At 44.1% G+C, this 15,013-nt stretch overlaps 1 protein-coding gene across 1 annotated transcript in view; it reads right to left on the bottom strand.

Annotated features, from left to right (window-relative positions):
* Window positions 1-697: 697 nt before the first annotated feature.
* Window positions 698-15,013, bottom strand: part of Nr6a1 (nuclear receptor subfamily 6 group A member 1) — a 148,543-nt gene continuing 134,227 nt past the window's right edge. The window contains exons 7-11 of the mRNA XM_005345955.3: window positions 14,042-14,269; window positions 12,588-12,842; window positions 5,959-6,080; window positions 4,375-4,527; window positions 698-1,821 (exon numbers count right to left, since the gene is read on the bottom strand). Of these exons, the coding sequence (XP_005346012.1) occupies window positions 1,733-1,821; window positions 4,375-4,527; window positions 5,959-6,080; window positions 12,588-12,842; window positions 14,042-14,269 (847 nt within the window). The 3' untranslated portion in view covers window positions 698-1,732. The remainder of the gene's footprint in view (window positions 1,822-4,374; window positions 4,528-5,958; window positions 6,081-12,587; window positions 12,843-14,041; window positions 14,270-15,013) is intronic.

Here is a 15,013-nt window from a genome sequence, read left to right on the forward strand (position 1 = left end):
GAACTAGGCTTCATTGGGGTAGAGTAAACAGTTCCTGACCAAAGAGGCTCAAGGAGATGCTGTGGATGCAGCAGGCCAGCCAAGGGATGCACCGGTGAAGCAGCTGTCTGGGCAGCAACTAGGAAGGCCTGCTGAGGGCAAAGAAAGGAAAAGCAGCTCAAACAACTCTACGACAAGCTAGGTGTAGCCTGAGCCGAAGTCTGGAGGCAGGAACTTTTCCTAGAATGAGGCGGGCAGGCAATAAAGCACAAGGGCTCCAGGCTGCGTCTGCAGAGGCAGTAGGCAAGCCCTGAGACACATGAGGTAGTTTAAAGCCCCTTTCCCTTCCAGGTATTTCTGGGCCCACCCCTCTAGGCCTCGGTAGACCAGACCACTGATGAGAGTTGAAGGAATAACTGGGCATCTGTGGGTCTTTCTGCTCTAGAGCTCTGGTATACTGATCTTATTTTGGAAATAACAGGAGAGCTTACAACAAAATTTAGGAGCCAAGTATCTGGTTCTTTCTACTGTTTAAAAATGGCAGTTTTAGCCACGCTGTGGTGGTGTAAACCCTTAATCCCAGCACTCGGAGGGAGAAGCAGGTGGACCTCTGAGTTTGAGGCCAGCCTGGTCTACAGAGTGAGTTCCAGGACAACCAAGGCTACACAGAGAAACCCTTTCTCAAAAACAAAAACAACAACAACAAAAAAACCCAAAACCAAACCAAACCACCACCACCACCACCAAAATACAAAAACTAAACAAGTTTTAGATTTGGTTCTAAGGATAAGGTAGGGTGAGAACAGGGGCTTCCAAAGGAGTCTATTCTTCCAGCAGCCTGGCCTTCGTCCCTCTACCCTTTGAGGGAAACAAGTTAAAGGAGAACAAGTGAGAGATGAGGGAACAGGGCATCTTTCTGTTACCTGTCTAAAGCACAGGGAGTCAAATCCATAGGAGGAGGGATAGAGTCTAAAGAAGGAAGGCCTTGGTAGACCTGGGTCAGGAGACTGGGCAGCTGGGAGGCAAGTCCTACAGACGGATTTATAGTCAGGACTCTGCCTGGACGAAAACCTGACAGCAGCATTCAAAAGACAACAGTGTGTGGGATGGGAGGGTGCAGCAGAAGGGAGGAGCACAAGTTTCTGCCCTTTGGGCTTGTGGGATGAGATGATGGTTAATCCTCATCAAACATTGAGGGTTAAAATAAAACCTGCTTCTCAAACGTCCTGCCCACCTCTCTAGTAAGTCTCCCTGTACTGTTTTGCTCCTTTGGCATATTTCTCTGGGGCTATAAAAAGGCAGCCAGTTCTCGAACAGACAAGCATACGTCTGCTGAGAAACTGTGGAAAGGTAGGGATGGTCATATCCCTGTTTCCATTGAGGTAGTTGTCTTTGTCAACATTATGGGAATAGTCGTCTACTCCATCCCACCCTCTCTCTCAAAATACAAAAGAACTATCTCTAAACAATGACAACACGGTAACATTAAACATCTTCACATTCTGTAAACTGCAAGGAAATGCATCTGCTGCATTCACACAAAAGCATGTGCATCATGTTGAAGGCCATACATTCAACTCTGTCGTGAAATAAATATATAGAAAAATGAGGTTAAAAACAGACAAACAAACAAATTCTTGTGATGGAGGCAGCTGCTCCACAGTCTCCATCTTGGTCTCTCTGGCTCTTTCCTCTGGAGCCTGTCCTGCCCACCCAAGGCACTGCTGGCACCCGAGGCAGTGCTGGGAACAGGTCACTCCTTCACTGCACTTGTCTTGCAGGAATGCAGCACCACCTTAAAGAGGAGGGGCAGCTGTTCCAGGGGCACATTCACCATCTTTCCTGGATAAAAGGGAAAAAAGGCGTTAGCAGCGGCTACCAGCTACGGAAGGAAAGCCAGTTTTTCTCTTCTCAGGTTGCTTAATCTCGGTGCAGGACAAAGGTAGGACAAGTATCAGAAGTACCGGCAAGGTCATAAGGGTAAGATAATGTCAGGGTATCTAGGCTCACTCTTCCATATGCTACACTTGTTCTATGCCAGTCAGTTCAAAGCATTGTCTCATTTAGACTCAATGTTTCTGTGATTGCCTTTTACCCCCTTTTACAGCCAAGGCTCTGAAACGGACAGGGAGTCCTACCGAGCTCTTTGTAGCTAAAATACTATAGGGAACTTGCTTCCTGCAAACTCGCTAACATTCTATAAAACACTGTTCTTCAGTCGGGCGGTGGTGGCGCACGCCTTTAATCCCAGCACTCGGGAGGCAGAGGCAGGCGAATCTCTGGGAGTTCGAGGCCAGCCTGGTCTACAAGAGCTAGTTCCAGGATGGGCACCAAAGCTACAGAGAAACCCTGTCTCGAAAAACCAAAAAAACAAAACAAAACAAAAAAAACCCAAAAAACAAAAAACACTGTTCTTCAAAACACAATAACTGATTAATGCAAGTACTAGGGAAGCAGGGGGAAGAGTTATAGGGGCAAATAAATTTGAAATGCCTGGAGATAAAAAAGTTAGACAGGTTTTTTTTTTTTTTCACTGATGATTTCTCAGAGCATTAAGCATACAAACAGTGAAAGCAAAATATCTAAGTTCTCCCTGTCAATAACTCAGAATGACCTGGAGGGCATTGAGAAAATACTGATACTTGGGCTTCACCCCATACTGATGAATGTCTGGAGATGAAAAAGCAAAAACAAAAATCAAACAACAACAAACCCTACTAAACTAAACCAAACCAACCAACCAGCCAGCCAGCCAGCCAGCCAACCAACCAGCCAGCCAACCAAACAAACAAACAAAAAACGAAAACACAACAACAACCACAACGACAACAAAGAAAAGCTGTTTTCAAAAGCTTTCCAGGTGATTGGAAATACGGCCAGGTCCAGTTTCTATCTGCCAGACTGCTCTATGGCTCAAGAAATAGAAAAAAAAATTCTGTCAGACTGACATGTTTGGTGTGGAATATCTGTACACTACATGAAGATATAGTGCTGTGATTGGTTCAATAAAAAGCTGAACAGTCAATAGCTAGGCAGGAGGTATGGGAGGGACTTTCAGGCAGAGAGAGAGGAAGTAGAAGATAATCAAGATGCAAAGGAGATGCCAACTGGAGAGAGGCGGACATACACAATGAAGGAAAGGTAAAAAGCCATGAGGCAAAACATAGATTAATATAAATGGGTTAATGTAAATTATAAGAGCTAGTGGGACAAGCCTAAGTTAAAGCTGAGCTTTTATAATTAATAATAAGTCTCCGTGTTGTTATTTAGGGCTGGCAGCAGAAAACAAAGTCTGATTATATATGTTTTCCTTCAAAAATTGCATTACTTGGGGGATGGAGAGATGGATCAGCAATTAAGAGCACCGGCTGCTCTTCCAGAAACCCTGAGTTCAATTCCCAGCAACTACATGGTGGTTCATAGTCATCCATAATGAGATCTGGTGTCCTCTTCTGACAGAATGTTGTATACATAATAAAGAAATAAATCTTTAAACTTGGCAGTGGTGGTGTGCGCCTTTAATGTCAGCGCTTGGGAGGCAGAGGCAGGCAGATCTCAGTGAGTTCAAGGTCAGCCTGGTCTACAAACTGAGTTCCAGGACAGTCAGGACTACACAGAGAAACCGTGTGTGTGTGTGTGTGTGTGTGTGTGTGTGTGTGTGTGTGTGTGTGTAAAACCTTTAAAAAATTAAAAAAAAAATTGTATTACTGAATTTTACAGAAACAATCCCAGTCTAAACATCATCCCACTGAGTGCTAGACATAGAAAAGAAGAATCCTCATACATGAAGTAAAGCAACAACAAAGAGCCAAGGTTATGCACTGGAACAGACCTACTAATTGTCAAGAGCTTAGCAGAGGGCTGAAGCCACATACAAATTTCCTTTGTAAACACAGCTCTATGGTGCCAATTTATATGGTACAATTCTACAAGACAGAGTTTCTGTTGTTGTTTTGTTCAAGACAGGGTTTCTTTGTGTAACAGCCCTAGCTGTTCTGGAACTAGCTCTGTACACCAGGCTGGCCTCAAACTCACAGAGAAGATCTCCTGCCTCTGCTTCCCGAGTTCTGGGATTAAAGGCGTGTGCTACCACCGCCTGGCAAAACAAAGTTTTAAAAATTGATATATAACTTGCATATAAAATTCATTATCTAAAAGTATACAGTTCAGGACATGAAGTGGAGATACTGAGCTTGCTTTCCTCATCCATAGAATAGCTGTACACCATAGGTGCTTGGGAAATGGAAGCTTCTCTTTTTTAAGAGGAAACACTAACTTTCTATTCCAACACAACTTTTCTGGTAATGGGTATCTATGAGCTCTGTACACCAGCTCTGTATCTCAGCCTGTCACAAGCTTGGAGAAGCAGGGAGGATCCTGGACCCAGAATATTACCTGCAATGTACCGGATCTCTGGCAAGCACATCATAAGATCAGGAAAGCGATTTGGTTGATGTGTGTATTTATATTCAGTGAAATCCTGACAAATGTACCAATACCGCTTATTCAGTTGTTCCAGTTGTGAGGCACTGGTCAGACCCCTGATATCTGCAAACAAAACAAAACGAAATAAAAATCACACAGGGAACAAACAGGATGGTAAACACCAGATTTTTTTTTTTAAATGAGACATTATTAAACACAGTCATAAAAAAGATCTTTTTCTCCTTCTAATGTGGAGAAAGTAAAATCCAGACTCGGTAAATAAGATAAAAATAAATACAAAAAGGGACCTGCAAAGAGCAGTCCTTTGTCTGAGCCCTAAGTGCTGAGCTGGTTATCTCCACATTACATCGAGGTCTTAATACAGGGTATGGTGGCACAAACAGGCACGAGAGAACACGGAACAAGGGGCTAGCTCTTTACCCAACAATACTTTGAACTGGAGGTTATCAGAAACATTGGTGATATCATCTCCAGCGTCCCTGTGTTCTTACCATTCTATCTTGATTGTAAGTATGCATGTCTCTATCTAAAGTACAGAAGATGAGTAAAGCATACTGTATGTAAATCCTACCCAGTCTTTGAGGTCTGCACAGTTCTCCTCCTCTAAGAAGTTGCTACTCATCTTCCCCACATGCAGTACAATTCATGTGTTGAGTACTATTGGAGTATATACTCTTCAGGGACCTGGTTTGTTTTTTTCTCCTCCTTCCTAACCCCTGCTAATATCTTTAATATATGGTACAGGGCTTGGCTAGAGAAGGCATGTAGGTCACCTGATAAATGCATGATGATATACAGACAGGAGTAGGAGTCTGCCAGTTACTAGAGGGCAGAGTGGGGAGCAGTGATAACAAGGCAGGCATGATCAAGAGTCTCTGGATTGGAAAACTGAAGATAGTAAGACAGCACTTTTCAAAGTCACAGGGAACAAAACCACACAGGCCCACTCTGGGAATGGGACATTCATACACTACTTTTGATAAAAACAAAACAAAAACAAGAACACACCAATTTTCCTATATATATATTGACGTGTTACTTGCTGGCGATGTGCCCAACCTGACTGGACTCTTCTAACAGAGGAGGAGTCATGTGCACCAGCACTCTTCCTGGAGCATCAGAGCAGCTGCCAGCATGTCAACCACCGCCTTATCGCCAGCAGTTTCATCAGTCACCCTGCTCTTTTTCAGCTGCTGGTAAACTTGGTACATATTTTAAATGACGCATGTTCTGTCCTTGGTGTCTGTGTTTAAATGCATTAAAACTGACTAAACAAAGCGAATCCTCTTCCTTCCTCTGTGAGTTATAGAGATTGTGGCATTTAGATTTCAAGAGAAAAATCCAAAGCTTTCCTTACACTGCAGAGGATCAAGTAGGATGATGACTAGGGGGAAGCACAGGGCCTTCCAAGACTGATGATCATGTGGTGTAACAGATTCTGTGACAGTCCTGGAGGTGGGAGGTGGGGCAATGGGGAATTGTACATGTGTGACACATAAAACAAACTCCTGTCTTCACCCACCACCTACTCACCTTGATTCAGGAAGTTAATTGCTTTCATGCATGCATACTCCTCATTGCTGACCTTCAGCTGATGGAACTTGTGATATAGGTAGATAAGCCGTTCAATCACCTCCATCCCTTCATCACTAAATCTAGACAACAGATAAAGGCTTTTATCTGGGGTGCCAATACTAGCAAAGGCCAGTAAGGGGACACAGAAGTTATCTATGATAGGAAAGAAACTCCACTTGGGGGGAAATGTCACCCACAGGAAAATCCATAATCTGTTTGGCAGCCAGTGTAGATTCTGCAAGATGCTGTTTCCAGGGTTGGGCAGAGTCAAGTAAAACCAGGTTCAAATCCAACTGTACCACACAAAGCTCTGAGAATTTAGGAGGGTTATTTAATCCCTGTAAGCTTTGAGATCTCCCTCTGCAAGATGTTTACCTGCTTATGCTAAAGGAAATTTGGGATAGAAACTGAGAAGAATGTGACAATATTAAGATAGAGCTTTTGTCTGTATCAATGACAGCTGCCATGGCGACTCTATGAGAGCCGCAGTCGCGGTGTGGAAAACGCTTCTAGTTCTGTTTATTTAGGTTCACTATTTCTAGCAAGGCTAAGACAATATACAATACAATAATCTTACTGGCGTCCCTGACTCAGTCCTGGGGAAGGAAACACTTGCTGAGTCTTTCCACCACAGGAGCCTTGTGCCGAGCACCTTCTATCCATTCTTAACCCTATGAGCGACGGGAAACAATCATTACATCAACACAAGAGAAGAAACTCAAGTTCAACATGGAGAAGGGACTGGCCCACCAACACACAGCCAGCTATTGGTGCATTGAGAACCTGGAGCATGGGCTAGCTTCCCAAAGCTCTTCCAGTCTCTGTTGGTCTGCTTATGCAGAACAGACCATACAGGTTTCTCCAGCTATTTACATGTAACTTCTTTCCACCTGATGAATTCTTACATGACCCCAGGGATATGGGTAATAAAATAGGTATACAAATCCGACATTAATAGTAAACCATAGTGAAATTCATCTTATTCATTTATATGTTGGTGTATATGTGTGTGTACATGTTCATGTATGTGTGTAAGGGTAGAGGTTGACACTGGGTGTCTTTTACTATTGTTCTCCACTTTATATTTGGGGATAACAGTCTCTAGTTGGATTTGAACCTCACTACTTGGCTAAACTGGCTGGCCAGCAAGTTCTGGGATCTGTTTATCTCTGCTTTCATTCAGTGATATGGTTATAAACATTTCCAGATTTTTATATGGGTACAAGTACCTAAACTTAGGGGTCCTCCTACTTACATAGCAAGGATTTACCTTCTAAGCCAGTCCCAGTAAATTTATTTTAAGACAGCTTTTTGGCATGTAATTTTATCATTTACTAAAGATAAAACCAAATTTGCAGACTAATGAGATGAATATGCTTATTACTTTTACATGAAGAATTAAGTTGCATCCAAGTATTTAACACTGCAGGACACACATCAAAGTTTATCAGAGTTAGTTAGTTTGTTTGTTTCTTTCTTTCTTTCGACAAAGTATTATCATCTATAAAGAGGTGGTGGTGGACCAGTCACATGAGGAGCAGCGGCAGGTCATTGGAGGCCTGGGTGGGAGACAAACAGATAGAAACACTATGTATGCAGAGAGAGTTTGGGTATAGAGTCTATTTAGTGGGTTATGGAGGGGAAAGAGAAGAGGAAGGGGGGGAAGGGGGAGAAAAGAGAGAGGCAGAAGCAAACAGAAGAAGGGCAGATGGCGGGGTGGGGGGAGGGAAGGAGAGAGGGAGAGGGAGAAAGACCAGGTGGCCAGCAGATTATACAAAGTCTCACCATATATCCCTGGCTGGCCTAGAACTCACTACATGAAACAGACTGGTCACAAACTCAGAGCTCTGTGTGTGTATATATAATATATATACATATTATATGTATAATATATATATGTATATCTATATATCCATATCCTCCTAAAAAAGTATATTAATCAAAATCTCCTTTGCTCATGTGTGGCAAGGCTCAGAGTGGTCACCAGCTGTGCTCCTGACATAAGGGCCCTTTCACAGGAATTCTTACTTTCCTGACAACTTGCGAGATGAACCATATTTCTGTATTAGGATAAGGGTGTAGAAAGAGGTGACTCTCTCAAAGTTACATAGTAAGAAAATCTTCCCCAATCCTGTCAAATTCTTAAGTGCTACCTGAAAAAGGCTGCCACATGCTATCCTGTGAAACCTTAAGAGTTTTATGTTCCCACAGCATCTCATCCTGGGACTTGACCCTAGGAGGTGATGGGTATTTCTGCATAACTAGCATGATGTGCCTTCAAGGAAGCAGCATGGCTAGGGGTGGAGACCACTCCTCATAAAAGTACTTGCTGGCTACTTAAGTTCTTGAGAGAGAAAGGGCCTCAATGGTGGTTCCCTGTAGTATCTGCATGGAGGAGTTGTGATATGCTGAGGTGTGACATAACAAATAAGATGAGGCAGGGGACGGGGACGGGGACGGGGACGGGGGAGAAGACGGACAGAGCTGACATCTGTCTGGTGGTCGAGCAATGCAGGAAGCACAAATAATGCTCTGTCTCTTAATCAGCCCCAGACCTCACTATGGCACGGCAGGACCTGCAGGTGTGTGGCTATCATCCAGACTCTGAGCTGGCAGCGCCAAATCTGTTCCTGGCTGTCTTGGCCTGGGGGACACAAAGGAGCTCTGAAGTGCTTGGGCCTGTACATATGCCCAAGTCCTGCTCTTTCTCTTGGGGACAGCACACCCCTTCTTCAAATACCTTACAAGAAGCAGCCATCATAGTTCCTTGGCAGTGGTCTCCACAACTTGGCTGCAAAGCTTTCCTGCACACCCGCATCCCACCCTTTGATAAACAGAGCTGTTCTCTGTTCCACAGGCCTGCTTTCTCCTCCAGCCGTTCCTCCTCCACATCTGCCCACTCCACAGTTCTGACGCCCCTGTATTCCCTGTCTACAAATTATCAGCACTCAAAGCCATAAAGTTGAACAAACACACCCATTCTTCTCTTAGGTTCCTATCACACAAACATTCTAGGACAAAGAAAACATTCCTGCCAGGATCCCCCAAACCACTGGACCATTCAGTCAGCAATTGAAACTGACACTATGTAAGTTATATGCCAACAAGGGGCAGAGAGGAACAGCTCTCTTTCCCATTCATCTCAATGTACCCTCCTCGGCAGCAGTCAGCAGCAGCCACCTTCACATCCACATACAAGCCAGATTACAGCTCCAGGATGCGTTCTACAAAGTCCTTCCTTCTAAGAATCTGGGATAAGGTAATGGCAGAGAGCTTTGACTTTTTCTACCTTTGTAGCCCTGCATTTTCTTCACTCTGAAATTCAAGGTCCTTATATCTAAGTCTCATAGGATGGCAGCAAGGACTCAACAGCAATGCAAGTAATAAAAACTGGTGCAACAAATTCCATTGATCATTACACATCCACAATATCACTATCATTGTCATTCTCCTGTAATAAGGAGAGAAAAGACTGTTTCCTGAGCTTGAGAACTAATCAAAAGTGCCCATTAAAGCCCATCTAACTCTAAGCATCTTCTCCAGGGAGTGAAAGGGTGTTGATTAGGGCTGGGAGCAGTCCCTGGCTGGTGCTACAATCTGCTTTAAATCACATTTGTCCACCTCTGTGTCTGATAACAGTCTGATGAGGAGTAGGCACCATAAACTTGATTCAGTTAAGAAGAGAAAAGGAGCTGGTCGTGCATCATGTGGGAAGCCTTTTCCTGACAGCAGGCACTCACACTCAGGAGCTGTGAAGAAGCAAAGACTGCCTGAGGGAGTAGGAGTTGTGCAGCAAAGGAAGAAAGAGCTATGGCCAATTAGATGCTACACCCTGGGGACGCTTGGCAGTGATTAACCTGACTCCAGAGGCTCAACTTTCAGATCTATGACTTCACAGGCACCCAAGTCAAACACAGAGTGTCTTATGTCCCCCATCATGCTTTTCCTTGATGCTTCATCCTGGCTAAGATAACTTGTGCCCACTTGCCTAGCAGCTACTCACAGCTTTCCTTACTTACAGACATCCTGCTGACGCCTTGTCTTTGACACTGCTAGCTTGGCGTTGTCCTCTCTTTCCATATCACTGTTCTGTCCTTCAGGCATTCTCTGCCTTTCCATGGACACAGAGTAGCCTCTTGCTCAACCATGCTCTATTCTTAACAGCCACAGAACGCTTTCTCAAATGTAAACCACCCAAGTAATTCCTGTGGTGCAATGCTGCTAACACAATCAAATCCAAAGTCCTCTCTCTGGTTTGTTTGTTTGGGTTTGTTTTTAGGCAGAGTCTCACCATATATCCCAGGCTGTCCTGGAACTTGATTTGCACAGTAGGCTAGCCTTGAACTCAGGGATTCTCCAGCCTCTGCCCAGTTCTGGGACTAAAAGTGCATGCCACCATGTCCAACTCTTCTAGGGTCTCTCTGTGTAACACTGAAAGTTGCTCTGTAGACCAGGCTGGCCTGGCCTGCCTTCATCTTGCTCTCTATACTGTATTTGGAATATTCTCGCTTCAAAATGCAGCTCAAATGTCTGTTCTTGTGGTAAGCCAAGTATGTAAGTACAGCCCTCTTTCCTTAGTCTGGGTTTGAATAGTCCTTATATCCTCCTCAATATCCTTCAATATGAACCTGCATTGTAGATTATATTTGTTACTATAAAATGAGAACTGGGACTCTCAGAGTCAGAAACCATGTCTAAGTTGGGTGTGGTAGTACATAGGTATTATTGAAGCTACTCAGAAGACCAAAGCAGGAACATTCTAAATTTGAGGCCTACCTGGGAAACTTAGTGAGATCTTATCTCAAAATAAATGAAACATAGATAGGGATTCTATCTCAGTGGTAGAGTACTTATATAGCACGTGTAAGGCCTTGGGTTTAAATCTCTGGAACCAGAAAGGAAAGGAGGGAGAGAAGGGAAAAGAAATGACATGGTTTGTGTTCCTAGAATCATGGCCTCCAACAACTCCTAACACATGCAGTGCCTGGAAAACCTAGAGGCTGATTTCACTGCTGCTACAGGGAGTCCATCCCAGAGAAGACGGACTTAGAGAAGAGCCAGTAGTTCCCAGAAAAACAGGGAGACTGGGCTCCCTGAGATCAGATATATAAACCAACAACATTACAGCAAGTTTACTGCTGTCCACACAGCCCTTCAATCCTGAGACAGAAATCAGATTGAAACAATGAATTAGAGGCTCTAGACAAGGGATCAGGTCATTTGTAAAATTAGATGGCTCTGTTTATAGGATAAAATCTCAGGTAGGTGCACCCTGAAGCCAGTAAGCAAGGAAACACTAGAAAAGCAAAAGAGAGCCAGTTCCCAGATTCCCATTCAGCTGTGCACAAACTCCTGAAGGTCTTAAAGCTTTGCTCCCTGCTTAAGTGTTGCTTTGTTTTATGTAAGGCACAGGATGGTGGGGTTGATGCACCCTAGTCCTGTAAAGAAAATTATGGGAGTTGGTACCCTAGCTCCTCCACATCTCATTTATTCTTGTTCTGGGTGCCTTTAAGTTGTATGACTTATATTATTTAAACTGTCCACAAAAAGGTGATTTACTGAAATGTTTAACTGTGAGTTAAGCTACATAAAATATTTCACATGAATAAATTAATAATCCAGAAAAGTTATTGAAACAGATACTTGTTTTTGTTTTTTTCGAGACAGGGTTTCTCTGTAGCGTTGGAGCCTGTCCTGGAACTAGCTCTTGTAGACCAGAATGGCCTCGAACTCACAGAGATCAGCCTGCCTCTGCCTGCTGAGTGCTGGGATTAAAGGTGTGTGCCACCAACACCTGGCTGATACTTGTTGTTTTAATTTGGAAGTTAGAAATGAAGAGTTTTCCCTTATTTTTTTCCCTAGGTCTTCAAAGAATGTGACTAAAATAGTTCATGGACAGGTTATAGAAGCAGCAGGGAGGAAAAAGGCTGTTCTAGAGGTTAGAGGATGCTGGTTAGTCAGAAGGAAAACTTATGGCAAAGAACAGCCAGGAGACCTATTTGGGTCAGTCCTGTGCTCTTAACATCTCATCCCACCTCAGGTACCACAAAAGAGCCTAAGCAGTCAGGCGGAGGGCAGGGGATGGGGACAGGAAGCTATGGGACAAGCTCAAGACCAGGCTCTAGATTAAAATCTAAAACCTTTAAGGGTCAGGTTCTCTGAACTTCAACTTTCTATCTATAAACAAGCACACAATGGCGCTTATGTACTATAAGTTGTAAGAATCAATATAAAGTTGCCTACAAATGATACCAAGCTGACTCACAAGTCCAGAGTCCCTTCCCTTGGGGGTCAAGTTCAGATTTTTGTTTTTCTCAGGTATATCATCCCACTAATGCAGATATAACATTAAAGCAACAGCTTAGCATTCTGCCAATCTGACTGTGTGACATTTATTCGTCACTCCTGCCTTGTTGGAGAGATACCTACTCTATACACAGAACCTGTGATTTGGACAATGACAGGACAGTATTAAAATCCAGGTCCATGGGATTTAATGTTCCCCTTTGGAGACTATGTAGCCTTGCATCACAGGGAGGATGATGGCTTGGTTGCTCAGGATGTCCTCCTCAGTCAGCAGCTCTCACCTGTGTAGCTCTTCATCAGACGGCGAGTACTTGGCAGTGACATCAGCCAGCTCCCCAAAGATCTGCTTGCTATAAACTGTGAGGGAAGAGAGCAGGATCAATTCCTGCCATGTAGAGCTCAAGAGGCACGTGTAATCCTTGATTGAGAGCTCGCAGAAGAAAGGCAGCTTCTTGATCCAGGCAATTTGTCTAAAGAGCAACTCGTCGGCCAGGCGGCAAAGCAGAGCAAACAGCTCTGCTTGTGTCACAGCATATCTGGAGGTGGGAACAGGACAGAGAGTGAGGGTAGGAGCAAAGGAGGGAGGGTATTCCTCGAAGGCACAGTATGTCCTTGGCAGTAGGGCCCTTGCCCTTGACCACCGATTTCCAGTTTCACTCAACTTCTTATAAAGGGATAGGGCTGGAGTCTGTGAAAAGCTGGGATGGGAGTGGGGGGCAGTGATATGATTTTCTGAGAAGAGGCTGCTGAGAGAAAAGGAGGTTTAGAAACTTGTGGAATTATGAGGGCTATCACTCTTAATGCTGGTGTTCTCTAATGTTTCATGCCCTAGAAGAAATTCTTACTCATTCATGTGGTGGGTCTGGAGCATACCTAGTATGAGGAACAACAACCACACATACAAGAAAACAGAAACAAAAACAAAACACAAAGCCAAACAAATCCAAGGGCCAGACTGCTGCAGAGAACAGGCATTCAAAAGCCTTTCCTGTCCTCACTGTGCCCCCTGGTGGTGACAGTTCAGGAACCAGAGCTGCTCAGCCTTACTAAAAAGCTATTTCTCAGCTCTAGCCCACAGGGGCCTTTGAATCTCACTCAGCTTTATTCCTCTCAAGGGCCTGGGTCCCCTTGTCATCCTCTTCCTCATTCCTTACATATAAAAGCTCTGGGGGATCCTTCCTTCATGTATTTAAGTCTACTCTTCTGAAACTGGAGCCCAGCTGAGGATCTTAGGATACCTTTTGGGAGGCCTAAGGACTCTAGCAACCCATGTTCTCTACCTAAAAAGTAATGGGTGTAAGAATGGGTGGCCCAGATGATGAACTACGCAGCACCCAAATAGAGCCAAATGCAGACTGAGGTATCTCTTCCACCATTCAGGTCTGTACCAAAGGCTGCCAGTCACATGCCATTGGTTACTAATGGGCATGTTGGTTAGGTATATAGACAGGTCACAACTGATTAGGGTTTGAATGATTTAAAAACCTTAGGCCTGATGTAAAGCTTATTTTTGACACAAAACCATTTCAGGGCTTAGTTTACATAGACCCACAAAGAAATGAAGGCTCTTCAATCCCAATTTCATAGGAACTAAAAAGTAACCAGAACTCTCTGAGAAAAGATGCTTAAGAAAACATGAGGGACCAACGCCTTCAGTGACAAGCCTGGGGATACAACTGGTGCATGGTAGGAACATTTTGAGACTAAAGGGCCCAGCAGGGCAGAATTTACTCACCCGTCTTCAATCAACATGGGTGTGCCCAACGGCTCCAGGTCTTCGGCTGACATCAGCTGGTGAATCAGACTGTAGGACTGAGGGTCCAAGCTTCGAGCTTGTGGGGGCAGAAGTGGTGAATGGCCAGAATAGCTAAAAAGGTGTGGTATGTATTGATAATGTGGAGGCACTGACATCCCCATGTACTGATCCCTGAATGTCATAAATCCATTTAGTTCCACAGACCTACTGGAGAGAAAAACTTCCCATCAGGAAAAGCCATGGCAGGTTGAGTACATCCTCAAAGGAATAAGAGTCTGTAACTAATCAAGTCATGGGACAAAATTAAAGATTACATGCATGTCTGTCTACCCATTAGATTCCAGCCATGAGACACGGGACTCTGTGAGGGTACAGAAGCGTGGGGCTCACCATTGGCAAACTCAGTGACCAGCAGTATAGGAGATATAAATGAATAAGGATTGGTTGAAGTCTTTGTCCTGATGTCACAACTAGCACCTCAGTCATGCTAGGTAGGTGCTTGGCCATTGTGCTCTACCCTAGTGCTCTTCTACCTTCTAATATTATATTTGAGATCCTGTCTCTAGGGCTAGTTGACAGGGCCAACCCTGAATTCATTCTGTAGCCCAGGCAGGTTTTAAAGTTGTCATCCTCCTGCCTCAACTTCCTCAATAGTTGAAACAGTAGGTCTTTACCACCAGGCCCAGATTGAAAGAGTTTTTAATGTATACCAGTAGACTATTGTGACAAAAATGTGTGTTTGTATTGTTGTTTTACTGTTAGGAAAACAAAGGCACAGGGGAGGCTAAATGGACTTAATTAGTCCAAAAACCAAATCCAGTACCTGGCATGAAATATAGCCTGAGAAGCCGGGCGATGGTGGCGCACGCCTTTAATCCCAGCACTCGGGAGGCAGAGGCAGGCGGATCTCTGTGAGTTCGAGACCAGCCTGGTCTACAGAGCTAGTTCCAG

This window comes from Microtus ochrogaster, chromosome 4 (genome assembly GCF_000317375.1).
Source record: "Microtus ochrogaster isolate Prairie Vole_2 chromosome 4, MicOch1.0, whole genome shotgun sequence".
NCBI lineage: Eukaryota > Metazoa > Chordata > Mammalia > Rodentia > Cricetidae > Microtus > Microtus ochrogaster.